Source organism: Lissotriton vulgaris, chromosome 1_1 (genome assembly GCF_964263255.1).
Source record: "Lissotriton vulgaris chromosome 1_1, aLisVul1.2, whole genome shotgun sequence".
In the NCBI taxonomy this organism is placed as follows: domain Eukaryota; kingdom Metazoa; phylum Chordata; class Amphibia; order Caudata; family Salamandridae; genus Lissotriton; species Lissotriton vulgaris.
The window spans coordinates 454,443,834-454,458,536 of NC_141685.1; the positions used below are offsets into that span (position 1 = coordinate 454,443,834).

The 14,703-nt window shown below is 41.7% G+C and overlaps 1 protein-coding gene across 1 annotated transcript in view; it reads left to right on the forward strand.

Annotated features, from left to right (window-relative positions):
- CACHD1 (cache domain containing 1) overlaps positions 1 to 14,703 on the forward strand; it is a 198,246-nt gene that overhangs the window by 98,887 nt on the left and 84,656 nt on the right. Inside the window, exon 8 of the mRNA XM_086953590.1 lies at positions 246 to 479. Coding sequence (XP_086809716.1) covers positions 246 to 479 — 234 coding nt within the window. The remainder of the gene's footprint in view (positions 1 to 245; positions 480 to 14,703) is intronic.

A 14,703-nucleotide genomic window follows, 5' to 3' on the forward strand; every position in this document is an offset into this window, starting at 1 on the left:
GTTGCATTGTGATTGGACCTAATGTCATAACTTTGTTGTAAAACCGATAACCTTGATTTAATGCACAATTTGTTTTAGTTTCACATTGTTGACTGGTAACATTTACAAAATGCTTGGTTTATGCTTTTTTCATCCACTTAGTTCATGACCCATTTGTAGGCGACCTCATAACCTCGGTATAAAAATAATAATAAAAAAAAAAGGAAATCTCAACTTACTTACAATTGTCCTTTGTATTATTTCAGAGGGAGTGACCGGTCTGAAGGAATTGGCTTTTCTTCGTGATCTGGCAGAACAGAACTCTGCAAAGTACAGTGTGTCCGACCGAACAGCTTTGCCAGTGGTGAAGGGAAGCATGATGGTGCTGAACCAACTTAGTAACTTGGAAACCACTGTTGGACGATTTTATACAAACCTCCCCAACCGAATGATTGATGAAGCCGTCTTCAGTCTGCCCTTCTCAGACGAAATGGGAGACGGTGAGTGCCTTTAGGCTATGAGAATTGATTGTAACCTTTGCAGCCTGCTGACCGTGTCACTGGACCGCGAAGGTAAGATGTTTGTTTGCTTCACTTATTTCTTTGTTTTTTTTAATATGTGAGGCTGTCTGCCAGCTGGAGGTTCGCCAGTGCTCCCTAAATTATCATAAATACTTGTAACTTAAACTTATGGATTTGTTTCTGTTTGGATAAGAGTGGAAATTTCGTGTGACCGAAAGGGTTTCTCTCTATTTAGTGATCTAAAGTAAAAAAAAAAAAAAAAACACACGTGTGTGTGTGTATATGTATGTGTGTTGTTTTTTGTCTTTTTATACTTTGGATGACTAAATACAATTCAGTGGTTTATTCTTGATTGATGTCAGATCACCTTTAGCAGCTTATACATATTGTTGGACTCCGTTAAGCCTGTGCTTCTTCTGCAAACTTCTTTGATGTATGCAGACTGTTTCTAATCAAACGTCCGTAAACTTAAGTTCAGTTTTATGGCCTGTTGAAGATCAGTTTATTTTTGATTAGAGAAGAGTTTATTTGTTTGGGGAGATATGTGTGCCTGGGTGTGCGCGCATGCGATCAAGTGCATGCCTCATGTGAGGGAACGGTAGTCCCATCTTGTGGCATTTTTAATATGCGTAATAATAAAATAATAAACAACAAAGGTACCAGAGGGTCTCAGATAAATGTGCCCACAAATAAAGAAAACCAACCGAGAACTCACCCTTACTCACAGGTTATGTCACAGAGAGCTCTCCATGGATGAGGAAAAATACCCATCAGTCACCATTCGGATCCGCCCTTCATCATTTGGGATTTTATCCGTACCACCCGTCAGAGGTTACTAGTACTCTCCTCAGAGGTCAACCCGGTGGTAGGGGGTATCCTCAATGAGTACAAGAGACGACAGTGTGGTATACCACTCGATGTAGGTGAGTGGCAGAAAAAGTGGGACTGGGGTGTGCAGTGCAAAAGAAGGTGTGAAAAAGAAGAAACCAAGAAAAGGTGTGTTTAAAATTGGTTTAGAAAAAGCACTAGACACAGATTTATTCCAGGTGTGCTTAACATACCAATGTTAAAAACAATGCACCCGCAAACTGTCTGTTTATGTAGACAGCCTCAGGTCAATATGGTCGACTAGTTTCAGCAATTAAAGGACTATTTTTGTCCTTGCTTTCATCAGGACCAGAATTAAAGCAAATGCTACTACACCAGGTGAAGAAGTAAATCAAAAGCAAAAAGTGACACCAAAGAAACATAAACAAGTGCACACGGTCACCTGAATGCTCCGGGTGCCCTTACAGTCTGTGCAAGTCACTGTGAAAAGAAAATGAGGAGGTATAGCTCTCAATAGTAGATGGGCCAGACAGTAAAACCATCAAGTATGATTTAAACTAACACACATAAAGTGTTGTTCAGAAAAAGCACTATCTGAGTGCAAACACAGTTTGAAAACATTTGGGGGAAGATTTATAATGCCAAATGTTAGTGAGCTCTTACCTCAATCTGTAAGGTTGGCTGGCCTCACCCCACCTGGCAGAGGCTCAGGGGAAAATGAAGCACCGCTCTAGAAAACATGTAGGACACATATTAAAACATAAAATGCACATGACAGGACAAGGCTCCTCTCACAACCATCTGCCGAAAATACATGTTCCTGAAAACCAATCAAAATGGTGTCATGCTCAGGAAAGAAGCTCCATATGAGTAAGTACCCATGATGGAAAAATGCTCGCAAAAGCGGTTGAGCTCGAGGGCTCACCTTACCTAACCGTCGGTACTCCTGGCCGGCGTCCTGGCCGTCTGGGGAGGTACCGACAGCTGGCGAGGGAGTGTAGATAAGCCCTGCACTCATTGGGTAAGAGGTCACGTGTGGCCATTTTTTTGTTCCCAAGACATAATTTCTTCCTCTTTCCATATAGATGTTTCATGGGCTGTTATCGAGGCATTTCTCTAGGTTTACTAAATTCTGAAGGAATATGCTTTAGTTTCCATTTTGTGGTGGGAAGAGGAGTGTCAGGAGATCTGCCAGACTACACAAAATCACAGAAGTGCTAGAGGAAACACTCTGGAATCTGATGCTGTACTGTGTTATACGCCTGTGAGGATGCATGTGTGGGACACACAAAAACCTGCTTCATGGTTATGAGAAAGGGGAGGCACCTTAGTCGTATATCCTGCTAAAAGCTACGGATGTTGTGGAGGTTCTAAATAATTCTTGATGAGATTTGTTATATTGCTCTTTCCAGAGTTCTGGGGATGGTTTGTTGATAACTTCCCATTACATCTAATTCTTCTTGCGACCTTTCCAACCATAGCCAAGAGCTGGGGTAAAGAGACAATACTTAGAGACATAGATTTGCTTTCCATGATCCTAAAGCTGGTAATGGTGGAGAAACATATGCTATTTATAGAAAATTATATTGCAGCCTTTTAGGCTGACTATAACTTTTTACCTCCCCTTTGAGAGTCCGAATTCTGGGAGCGAATGTGCCGCCGTTACTTGAGCATAATTCGTATTCTACATCATGATTATTGCCACATCTCTTCCTACTTTGCCCTTGCTAGCCCAAACTGTTCCCAACGAACAGTGAGAAAAAGTACTTAAATGCTGGCGGGCCTTGTTACCCTGTTGTTGCCCCTGTCAGTTACATCCCAGAATGAAAACAAAGCTGTGTGAACTTACTGCCATAAGTTCTATCAAGGGGGAGATATGGGTTTGGCTGGACGTTGGAGGGGTTGACGTTTTGGAGTCTATAGGTGATGGGCAGTTTTGGGGGGTCTCCTACCAACTTGGTTCAATACATTTGTAGGATGTGGATGTTAGACCCTAATACGTAGGATCTTGACTTTGTGAAAGGATCTCCAGTTATCTATACTCTGAATACTTGGAGCATGCTAGTGAGCCACTCCATCTGCTAAAACATGAAATAAACCAAACCTAGCTCATTGGGGCTACTCTTTGCTTTACATAATATATTTATTCAGTCCATTTTAGTAAGAGGTAGTCCCTGTTAAATGTTGAGTCTTGCGTTATTGCTGGCATTGCAGGTTTTGGTCTGCCCTGCCACCTCGGCTGCTCAGATCAAGAACATGTGGCAGCCCATTTTGCTCCATCAGGATTCCCGTTCTGCTGATTTCCTGCTGAGATGATGTTCCGTTGGGTCAGCTGCCTTCCATGCCAAACTCATCAGTCGCCTGTAGAATTACTGTTATGTTAACACCAGACTTCTTAAGGGAGACAAAGAATAGCTAAGGGACAGGGTTGAGATCCCAGCTAGTCCTCTTGCTTACTCAACACTTTTACTATTACATGGAGTACGCTTAGGGCCCAATACGCAAACCCAATTCCCCATTTACTAGACTTCTTCCGTCAGTAAATGCCATGCTCCACGCTAAACGAGACAGTTTTCAAAAAAGGTAAAGGTCTGTTTTGTAGTTAAAGGCAGCCGCCACCTTTGTTTTTTCACAAGATGCAAGTTTGCAACCAAAAGGCTACCGTTCTGTCACTTTTCTTTATTACATGCCGTTAATCTGTGGGCATGGCAAGGTCCATTCCCGTTCAAGCTCCTTCCTCCAATTCGAAAAAGACTCTGTGGGACCACCCATAAGAGATTGATGTAAGTTCTTGTGCCAACGCTTTTTTTTTCTGTACAGTTGTACTGTGCTTCATTTTACAAGAATTTGAACTTAGTACTCAACAACTACTTCTCTAAAATGTATGGTGTTTTGCAGAAATGCTTAAAAGATGCTACAATTGCCTCACTACTAGTGTGATAAAAATATCCCACCCACATCTCTCAGATCTTCCTCAACTTACTAAGGTTGCCATGGAATGGGACCCATCCACTTTCTAACTTATACAGAAGGGGGTTGGGAGCACACTGCCTCACATCCCGGCACAGCTCGCCCCTATGAACAAATTCTTACCCTAAGAGGAATACTTTCTCCTGCTAGGATGTTGAAACTGCGTTTTGTTATTCCTCTCATTCATGTTGTGGAGCGCTCTGTTATTCCTCAGGATCTTGTTCGCGCTATATAAAACGTTATAAATAAAAAGAAATAAATAAAATAAATAAATATGGTAAATGCAGCACACAATTGGCGCTTATTTCAGAATTAACTGTCGTTTTTCACCAAAGTTGGTGCAGATAGTGCTGTACGTCTCTAGACACGTGTTTCTGGATTTCACCCTTCATCAGTAGAGAACAAAAAACGATTTTGTCTGGGGTTGTTGGAAGTGCTGCCTAAGTCTTTACAGATCTCAGTACCACTCAAAGGCACAAAGGTGCGTCTCTAAAGCTCGGCAGCTTACTGTCTCAAGGGAGCATTTTAAACAGAAGGGGGGGGGGGGGGGCTGGGAGCACACTGCCATACGTTCCCTGCACAATCCAGAAATACATATGTGTCAAGAGATGTACAACACTACCTGCACCAACTTTGGTGAAAGACAGCAGTTAATTATTTTAAAGTAAGTGCTAATTTTGTACTGCATTTACCATAATGCAAAGGGGCATACCGTGCTGGGATGTGAGGCAGTGTGCTCCTAACCCGCCTTCACTCTCTAAATTATGCAATCCTGATAAGATCGTTGCCACACCATAAGAAAGAATGGAAGGCAAGACCACTTACACTGCTGCAATGGTTTTGTTAGCGGACATGCAGGTACACAGCACAATCAAATTGTTCCTTGTGAACCTGCTCCAAGTGAACCTGCTCCAACATTTAACCCCCAGGGAGTGTGTTCTTCTCACAAATTACAAAATGTTCTATATTTCCTATAAGTTAGGCCTCCAGCATTAAAAAGCCCCAAATGCCTTACAATGGTCCATTCTATAGTACACATCCTGGCTTAACCTTAGTGTTATGCTCTTTTAGCAGGAAGAGAAGAGCCTTTCTCAAAGTTCAGCCATTGAAAACCGGAACCAGCATCCATGTTTGGGTGAATTTGCGCAATCCCAAAAAGATCCTGACAAAAAGCACTAAGGCCAGAGTCCATTCTCCATTTTCTTTTTTAAACAGGATGAACAGGTCCGTTATTAAGTGTTTATTTTGTAGCATTGAAGCTCATCCGCTCCTAGATGGACAAAAAAGCAAGCAAAAGGATCTGATCAAATTAGCCAATTTGGCCACATAGATATTAAATAGCAGTGAGGATGAGAAAGAAAAGAGAAGGATCCCTATGCATATGCAGCAACAACTTAAAAGGAAAGCCAGCAAAAGTGGACCGGGGCTATAAAAATTGGTTTGCTCCAAAAGCAAAGAACATGACATTATGCAAGGGATGAGGCGAAGGCAGGAGTGTAGGAACTTGAATCCCAGGAGGATATTACAAGGAACTGGGCATTGATGACTTGAGCAATGAGCAGGTTCTCGAATGTGACCAATCGAGGACAGGAACTGACCGTACAGGACCCCAGTGTGGGCATAGGGGAGGAATCTGTAGGGACCCATTTACAAGAGGACACAGAAAAATAAATAACTGATAATAGAAAGCTGTAAGCCTGCAAATTAAGAACCTCGGATCAATTGCAAGTAACACAAAACATCGTTACATCGTTGTAACGGTGCTGGTTCCAAATTTTTGCAGTGCACAATCGCAGGATTTAGTGGTAGGCTTACCAGCTAAAGGCAGTCGGGAATAAAAATTAAGTCTGATGAAATTTTGTATAGAAGTACGAGAATTACTACATTAATGTGTAGAAATTAATAGATGAGCATCTTTTTTCTTTTTTTTCCCATAGAGAGTTTTGTGGCACAATAAGAGTATTAAGAGCAGGGGGGGGGGGAGGCGCGGGACCCAATACAGACACAGCTGTCACATATAGGTCCGATGGACCTATTTGCCCGTAGGGGGGGTGGGATAGTCGGGGTGGGGGGAAAGGGTGAAGGACATGGGGGGGGCAAGGAGCATAAAACATACAGGGAATGCATAATACAGGAAATATCATGGAATAAGGGGAATAATGAAACAGAAGGAATCTTTATGTTTGATGTGTTATATAAAACTGTGGTTACAGTGTACAATTTGTTTTTCTTTCATTATGTGGTCAATTATGTGAATGTATTTGTTAAAAACCCAGGATGAGTATACGAATAATGACTTGGAACGTGTGTGGCCTTAATGACAAGACCAAAAGGCAAAAGGCTGCTGTCTTGATTAAAAGCTTAAAAATAGATTTCCTACTACTTCAAGAGACCCATATACAATTGTCTGAAGTTAGTTTGCTAGATCAGTTGGGTCTCACTGTTTTAGCATACTCCAGACAGGGAAGTAGGAATAGGGGGGTTGCGGTTATGGCAAGACAAAGAGGGGTCATTACCAGGAAAAAATGTGAGGATATTTGGGGTAGATGGGCCTTGATAGAGTGCCTGATTGGAGAAACATGGGTTACCCTGGGGTCTCTTTATGGGTCTACAGGAGATGATCCTGAGATCTTTGAAGACATCGATATAGAGCTGGCAACATGGGCTCCATTTATAGTAATAGGAGGGGATTTTAATATCAACGGAGCAGGGGGTTTGGGGTTGGGGTTGGGGCCCCCAATAAACTATAAGGGAAGAAAGAAAAGAGTTTACAAAGCAGTCACTAACCTAGCTAGAAACAATGGCTTGATCGATGTTTGGGATACTCTTAATCCGGGTCAAGATGGTTTTACATATTATTCAGCACCCCATAGGATAAGTGTCAGACTAGATTATTTCTTAGTCAAAAACCAAGGCACTGACAGGATAGATATTGAAAGAATGCCAAGGCTGTTATCGGACCACAACCCCCTTATTATTACTCTAAAAGACATGACAACGGCTAGGAAGGTTTCGGAGTGGTCCTTTGAAAAGGCTTTTTTAGTGGAGGATGAATATATTCAACACATGAGGAGATGGATAACCGAGTTCTTGGATTTAAATAGACATTCAGCACCTGCAGGAATAGTGTGGGATTGTTTTAAAGCCGGAGTGAGGGGAGAGACCATTAGTTATGGGGCAAGGAAAAGGAAACAGGAGAGAGAAAGAAATGAGAGGGTAAGGAGGGAATTGATGCGGGCAGAGGAGGAATTGAATAATAGGACGGATCAAACTGAAGCTCCAACGGACTCCGCATATCTTACACTTGTAAAACTACGAATGGAGGAGGAAGAACAGATAGCAGAAAGGGCAGCCAAACAATATACAGTAAATAGGGAGAATTGTTACGAGATGAGCGAAAGGGTGGGCAAAATGTTAGCAGCTAGAACTAGGCAGAAGGTATCCTTTGGGGAGATAAAAGCAATCAAAGATAGCTCAGGGCTGATTGTTACTGATGCACAACAAATAAGGGAAGTATTTAGGCATTTTTATACGGCTTTATATGCTGAAAGTGATTTAAGAGACCCTGAAGATATAACAGAGTACTTGAATTATCATGAGGGGAAACAGCTGGAGGAAGTAGAAAAGAAGAGGATGGACAATGTGCTAGAATTAGAGGAGGTAAAAACAGCCATGAAGAGTTTACCATCAGGCAAGGCGGCTGGCCCGGATAAAATCCCGTTAGAGTTCTACAAGCTGTTCTGGGAGGAGGTATGTGGGGATATGCTCTACACCCTTAAACAAGCACAGGAGGGAATTTCAGTACCAGGTACTTGGTCTGAGGCTGAAATTGTGGTTATTCTTAAGAAGGGGAAAACGCCAACTAACCCAGGGTCATATAGACCGATTACTCTTATGAATACGGACACTAAGATCTACTCAAAAACGCTGTCAACAAGATTTGCAAGTGTAATAACACCTTTAGTCAGTAATAATCAGCATGGTTTTATACCGGGGCGGGGGACAACACAACATGTAAGGAAACTAATTACACTTATGGATAAAGCAGAGGCTGACGGGGATCCATTTGCTGTTTTACTACTAGACGCTGAAAAAGCTTTTGACCGGGTGTCATGGGTCTATATGTGGAAAGTTTTGGAAAGATTTGGATTTGGGATTGGCTTTATAAAAGCGATAAAAACATTGTATAGAGAACCCGTGGCTGCTATTAGAATTAATGCAGGGCTAACGAACAAAGTAAAAATTAATAGGGGCACAAGGCAGGGTTGCCCATGCTCCCCGTTGTTATTCGCAATATATCTAGACCCTTTAATTAGAAGACTGGAGTTAAACCGGAATATCCCCCCAATTGTTACACCAAGAGGGGAGTGTAAAATACTGGCCTACGCCGATGACGTGGCGGTTATAACATCATCACCCACAGAGGCTATAAGACATGTGGAGCAGGAGGCAATGCATTTTGGGAAGATCTCCGGGTATTCCTTGAATACTGGAAAAACGCAAATCATAAAAAATAGTAAAGTTCTATGTCAGGACCCTCGGGTGGTACGGACGGGAATCTATCTGGGAGTAACCATAACTTCAGAATTAGATAAGTTAGTTGAATTAAACATTGATCCTATTGTACGGAAAGTTGGGGGGGATCTAGACAGATTGAACAATCTCCATCTTACCCTGGTTGGAAGAGTGAATATTATAAAAATGTTAATTATGCCGAAGTTTTTATACCTCTTCCGAACAATCCCCTTATGGTTCGATAATTTATGGTTCAAAAGGATTGAAAATTTGATCAATAAATTTATATGGTCCAAGGGTAAAACTAGAAGAGCAGCAAGGTTTTTGGTACTTCCGCGGGAAAGAGGAGGATGGGCGCTGCCGGACATTAAGCTGTATTACTGGGCAGCGGCCCTACAGTATATGGTAGGGTTAATAGGCGGAGCCGAAGTGGAAGGGGAAGATCATTTAGGGTCAATAGCGGTATATGGTATACTGATGGGTGAAGAAATAAAAGATATTTTTTTGAAAAATTTTGACACATTATACTTTAAAAGAACACGCTTTAAGACTTTACTGGGTGCACATAAAATATGGAAGGCTTTCATGAAAAAGTTTGGTTTAGGTAAGTTTAATAGATATACAAGGTTATACAAGAACAAGTTACTTTCGGGAGATATATTCTCTGATACAGTTTTTATAGAATGGTATGGGAAAGGGATAAGAAAACTAGGGGATGTAATGGGGACACAAGGGGTGAAACAATTTGCAACAATACAGAAAAAATATAATTTGTCAACACAACACTTTTTTAAATATTTGCAAGTAAGAAGTTGTTTACAAAGTAAAAGAGGGGGTGCATGTGGATTTGAAAAAAACAACATTTTAGAGTTAATAGGGTCTGGAGTAGATTGTACAATCAAAAGGTTCTATCATGAGTTAAATGAAAAAAGGTCAGACGACCTGGCTAAATGGGGGGAAACCTGGGCAATGAAGTTGGGTGTAGAACAAGAGTGCTTTAATACGTCATTAGAATTAGGGGTTAATGTTTTATGTTCTGCGTCATTACAAGCACAACACTACAAGACTATGTATTGGCTATATTATACCCCGGCTAAATTGGCACAGTGGGGAGCGACAACTGGCATAAATTGCCCTAGATGTACAAGCACAGCTGCAGACTTAATCCATATGTTTGCAACATGTCCAAGTCTAGCTATAGTCCTTAAAGATATAGAATTGTTTCTACATAGGGCATTAAAATTACCTGTTAACTTAACACCGTCGATTATTTTACTAGGTGTAGATGGGAATAATGGTGTGGAGACAGGGGAATATTTCATTTTTGTGGCAATGGCCGTATTTAGACTGTGTGTTGCTAGTGCATGGTTAGATCAAACGGCTCCATCATTTCAACAATGGTTAGCCAGGCTGTTGATTATATATAATTTAGAAAAAGCGATCTACTCCAGAAGAGGGAAAAGGTTGAGGAAAATAGGTTTGGAAATATGGGGGATAATAACGAAATGGAAGGAAGAAGAATGATTTGTATAGGAAATGTATATGTTTATAATTTGTATATAAACTGTATTTGTATGTATAGGAAAATGTAAATGTATATATAAAAAAAAGGGTAGGGAGCTACAGTGAAAAACATGTATAGTATTTAATTGAAGTTAATGTGTATGGATAATTAGATGGAGTTTACCCCAATATGTAGGGGCGGCATTAAGAAAATATATCTTCTCTTTTGTTAAAACATATGTTGTAAACCCTATATGAATACACAATTGGTTTTTCTGTACTGTTTGCTCCATGCCCCCTCTGTGCTCCAGAGGGGGGAAATAATTCAAAAAAATTCTGTGAATAAAAAGATTTAAAAAAAAAAAAAAAAAGAAGCTCATCCGCTCCTAGATGGACAAAAAAGCAAGCAAAAGGATCTGATCAAATTAGCCAATTTGGCCACATAGATATTAAATAGCAGTGAGGATGAGAAAGAAAAGAGAAGGATCCCTATGCATATGCAGCAACAACTTAAAAGGAAAGCCAGCAAAAGTGGACCGGGGCTATAAAAATTGGTTTGCTCCAAAAGCAAAGAACATGACATTATGCAAGGGATGAGGCGAAGGCAGGAGTGTAGGAACTTGAATCCCAGGAGGATACTACAAGGAACTGGGCATTGATGACTTGAGCAATGAGCAGGTTCTCGAATGTGACCAATCGAGGACAGGAACTGACCGTACAGGACCCCAGTGTGGGCATAGGGGAGGAATCTGTAGGGACCCATTTACAAGAGGACACAGAAAAATAAATAACTGATAATAGAAAGCTGTAAGCCTGCAAATTAAGAACCTCGGATCAATTGCAAGTAACACAAAACATCGTTACATCGTTGTAACGGTGCTGGTTCCAAATTTTTAATCACACTTCTTAAATTTCACAATCATGCGTGCATGCTAGCACAGATACACACATAAACTCTCACTTTTGAATCTGATGAAGCACTTATTAAATTTTCAGTTTTAGTTATTGATTTGCACAAATGATTTTAATGCAAGATTTTTAGAAACTTTGTAGTTGGTGATCCGGTATTATTGAAATGATAAGTTAGTGGTTGCCAGTAAAGACTTTTCACTATGTTTACAAGTCGGGGGCAATGGCACAATCATATTAGTTGTGTTGGTTAACATCCGCATTGACTTCTCTCATAAGACTCAGTATTTCGCAGCCTACACAGGCATTCGTCGGAATTCCTAGGTGTCTTCCTCTCATGATATTGCTATCTTTCAATGTTCATCCTGTTTGCTGGAAACCTAAAAAGAAGTCCCTTAATGTAGGGAATATGTAAGTGGTCACTAAGAGAGCAGGTTACTATGACCTGAAGAAATGTTGCTATGGGGAGATCTGCTTGTGCTTTCTGCCCTGTTAATTGTAAAAACAAGCATTTGCAATACAATCGGTCTCGCCTTTGGGACCCCATATGTATTTAGCTATGCAGCACATTAGCCTGGGTGCTGAAACATCTACTGTTCTTTAACATAGGTGGAAAGTAAGCACCAAACTGCGTGACATGCCAGGTATGGGAACACATGAAAAGAAATATTACCTTTCAGAGGGAAATGGTATAGTCCAAAGCTCTGTTTTTAATATTAAATCAGGAACTTTGGTGATCTTATCACTGAAAATACAAGATTTGAAAAAAATATTGTCTGCGGGTGCTCGTGGAAGACAATTTTTATGGATTGGAATCTAGAGAATGCTAAAGTTATTCTGGTATTTTACTGACCTTTGCTGGTCGTTTTCTATCAAAGTTAAATAGAGGCAGTTGCCAGAAAAATAAACAAGCATTTACAATGCATTGGTCTCGCCTTTGCAAAAGTTTGAGGTATTGGCATTGTAAATGACAACATTTTTATGTATGTGTTGGTTTTGGAAATAGATAAATAAATGGCATTGTCATTTACAATTGTATCAAGGAGGGGAAACACAGGCGGACAATTTTTAACGGGGTCCAATGTAATGTCCTAACAAGTACTACACAACAAAAAGAGTACAGAGTTCCCCGGACAGAGTCAACTAAATGACTACAATTAACCTCTCTCTCATAGGGGTGAAAGTAAAAAGTGAATGGTGAAAATCCTTTGTCGGAATTTTAGGGATACCTCACACAAGACATCGGTTGGACAACTGTTGTCATCCCACCAGATGGTCGTCCAGCGTCATCATCGGTATCCTGCCCCTTCGACAGGCTGGCGGTGCAATGCCCGTCGGGCAGCACAGGGTGCTGCACTTTGGTGGAGTTCTTTTATTCCTTTGCCGTAGGGTGTGTGCGTGTGAGGGGCCTAAAAAAGTGCAATAGTGAGCGTGAGTGAAGTGGTTCTAAAAAAAGTCAGTGGAGTCCATTGGGTGAAATTTTAATAGCATGGCTCACTGCTTTATTAAAAAGTTAAGGGGTATTGAGGCGAGACAGTTGGGTATCTAAACCTCATTCAACCCTTAGTGCAAGTGTGGTCGACATGTTTCTTGCCGTAAAGGCAATTCTTCAGGACCAAAAAAGTGCTCATATGATTGCAGTCCGATTTCTCAATAGTAGGAGAAATCGAGGATACGACCTGGCTTTGTGTCGTAGGATCAAACCTCCATTGAGAACCTACCCAGGGATAGGAAGGAAACAAAAGGAGGAACAGTCAATGATATGTCTATTGTATGAGAGCGACACATTGGTTAATCTTGAGGTGACATTCATGTGAGAGAGAAGGTAAAAAAGGCAATGTTAAACGAGGAATAATCCCGTTTAATCTGTGATAAAAGTGTATAGGAAGTCGGCATGCGGTATGTGTGCCCTATAGTTGGCATGCACAGTAAACATTCTATACGGTATGCCGCAGCGAAAATGTGTTATGTGTTCAGGACATACAAACAATGGTGAGTCTGTGTATCCACACACACATGTTTAAACAAAGTTGAGAAAATTCAAGGAAAGAGGACCATATTAACACTCTAAAAATGCGGCACAAAATTGCCTCGAATCCATAAGGTGATGGTACCGATTACAAATAACCAGGCATGCGAAGATGATGCCAAAAGGATAATTAAATGATGTTAATCTTACCCGTAGTCCCCGATAGGAGATCCCCTAGGCTGACCTGGTGGGGCCAGAACTATGTATAAAAACCTAGGGACGAGTAAAGGTCGGAAAAATAAATTAGCGGTGGGGCTTACCATGTGGTGCCGCTTAGGGGAAACCCACGGCAGGCAGACAGGAACCGTGATATCCCTTGTTTTGGATCAAGTCACCTTACCTGGTTAGTTGCTGGCAGAAGGCATCTAGTCACCTACCCCACCCACGTCGAGAAGATCGCAGGACAGCCGGAGTCGCCGTAGAGTGCAACCGGGGTTTAAGAAAGCCGGTAGCGCGGGAGCTCTCAAGGCGTGTCCAATGCGCGTTGCTAGGTTGCTCGACGCGGGTGTGGAAAGCAATGACGACCCAGCCCTGCGGGGTGATGGCTATGGGCGCCATTTTGGAATGGGTTGATCATTGGTAAGAAGACATCAGTTATTACTGAGGGGAGGACAATCAAGTCCACGTATCGAGCTATCTGGCTAGCATCGTCCAAGGCACCGCATCATTGAGGCCAGGCTCATCGGTATGCAAGCGATGTACCCATCTCTGTTCCAATCTGAAGAGGGCTTGTTGATTCTTGCCAGGGTGACATTCGAGGACAGTCCATCGTATACTCTCAGTAGAGTGACTTAGTTCTCTGCAGTGCTCGTAGAGTCTCGTGTGTGTTTTGTGGCATCGAATGTTACTGTTGTGCTCTATGATGGGTTGTTTCACGGGGCGCATCGTCATTCCAATGTAGAGCATTTGACATGGACAAATAAGGACATAGATACACCTGGCACTGTTACAATTGGTGTGTCTGCTGATGGTCCACGTAAAGTCTTTGTCCAGGTCGATAGTTTTCCCCTGGATAGTTTGAGGGCACACAGTGCAGGAGCCACAACGGTAATGTCCAGTGACTGGTGGGATGTCCCAAAGGGTCCTGACCGGTTGGGTGCTTGACTTCTTCGGACGTGTATGGATCAATGTATCTTTTAAGTTTGCCGTTCTCTTGAATGCAAAGCGTGGACGTGACAGCTCCATCCCAGCAGAGTTTAGAATCCCCCAGTGTTGGTTCACAGTTTTTTAATGAATGCTGAATGCTTGGTGAAGGATGTCACACAAGTGATGGTGTTATCAGGTTCTTTTGAGTGGACTTCAAGAAGAGCCTCTCTGTTATTGTTCAAAGCTCTTTTGAATGATTTCTGTAACAGTCGGGTGGGGTATCCCCTATCCAGGAGCTTGGTTTGCAGAAGACTAGCTTCTTGTTTGTAGTCTTTAACTGTGCTGCAGTTTCTCCGCAAGCGG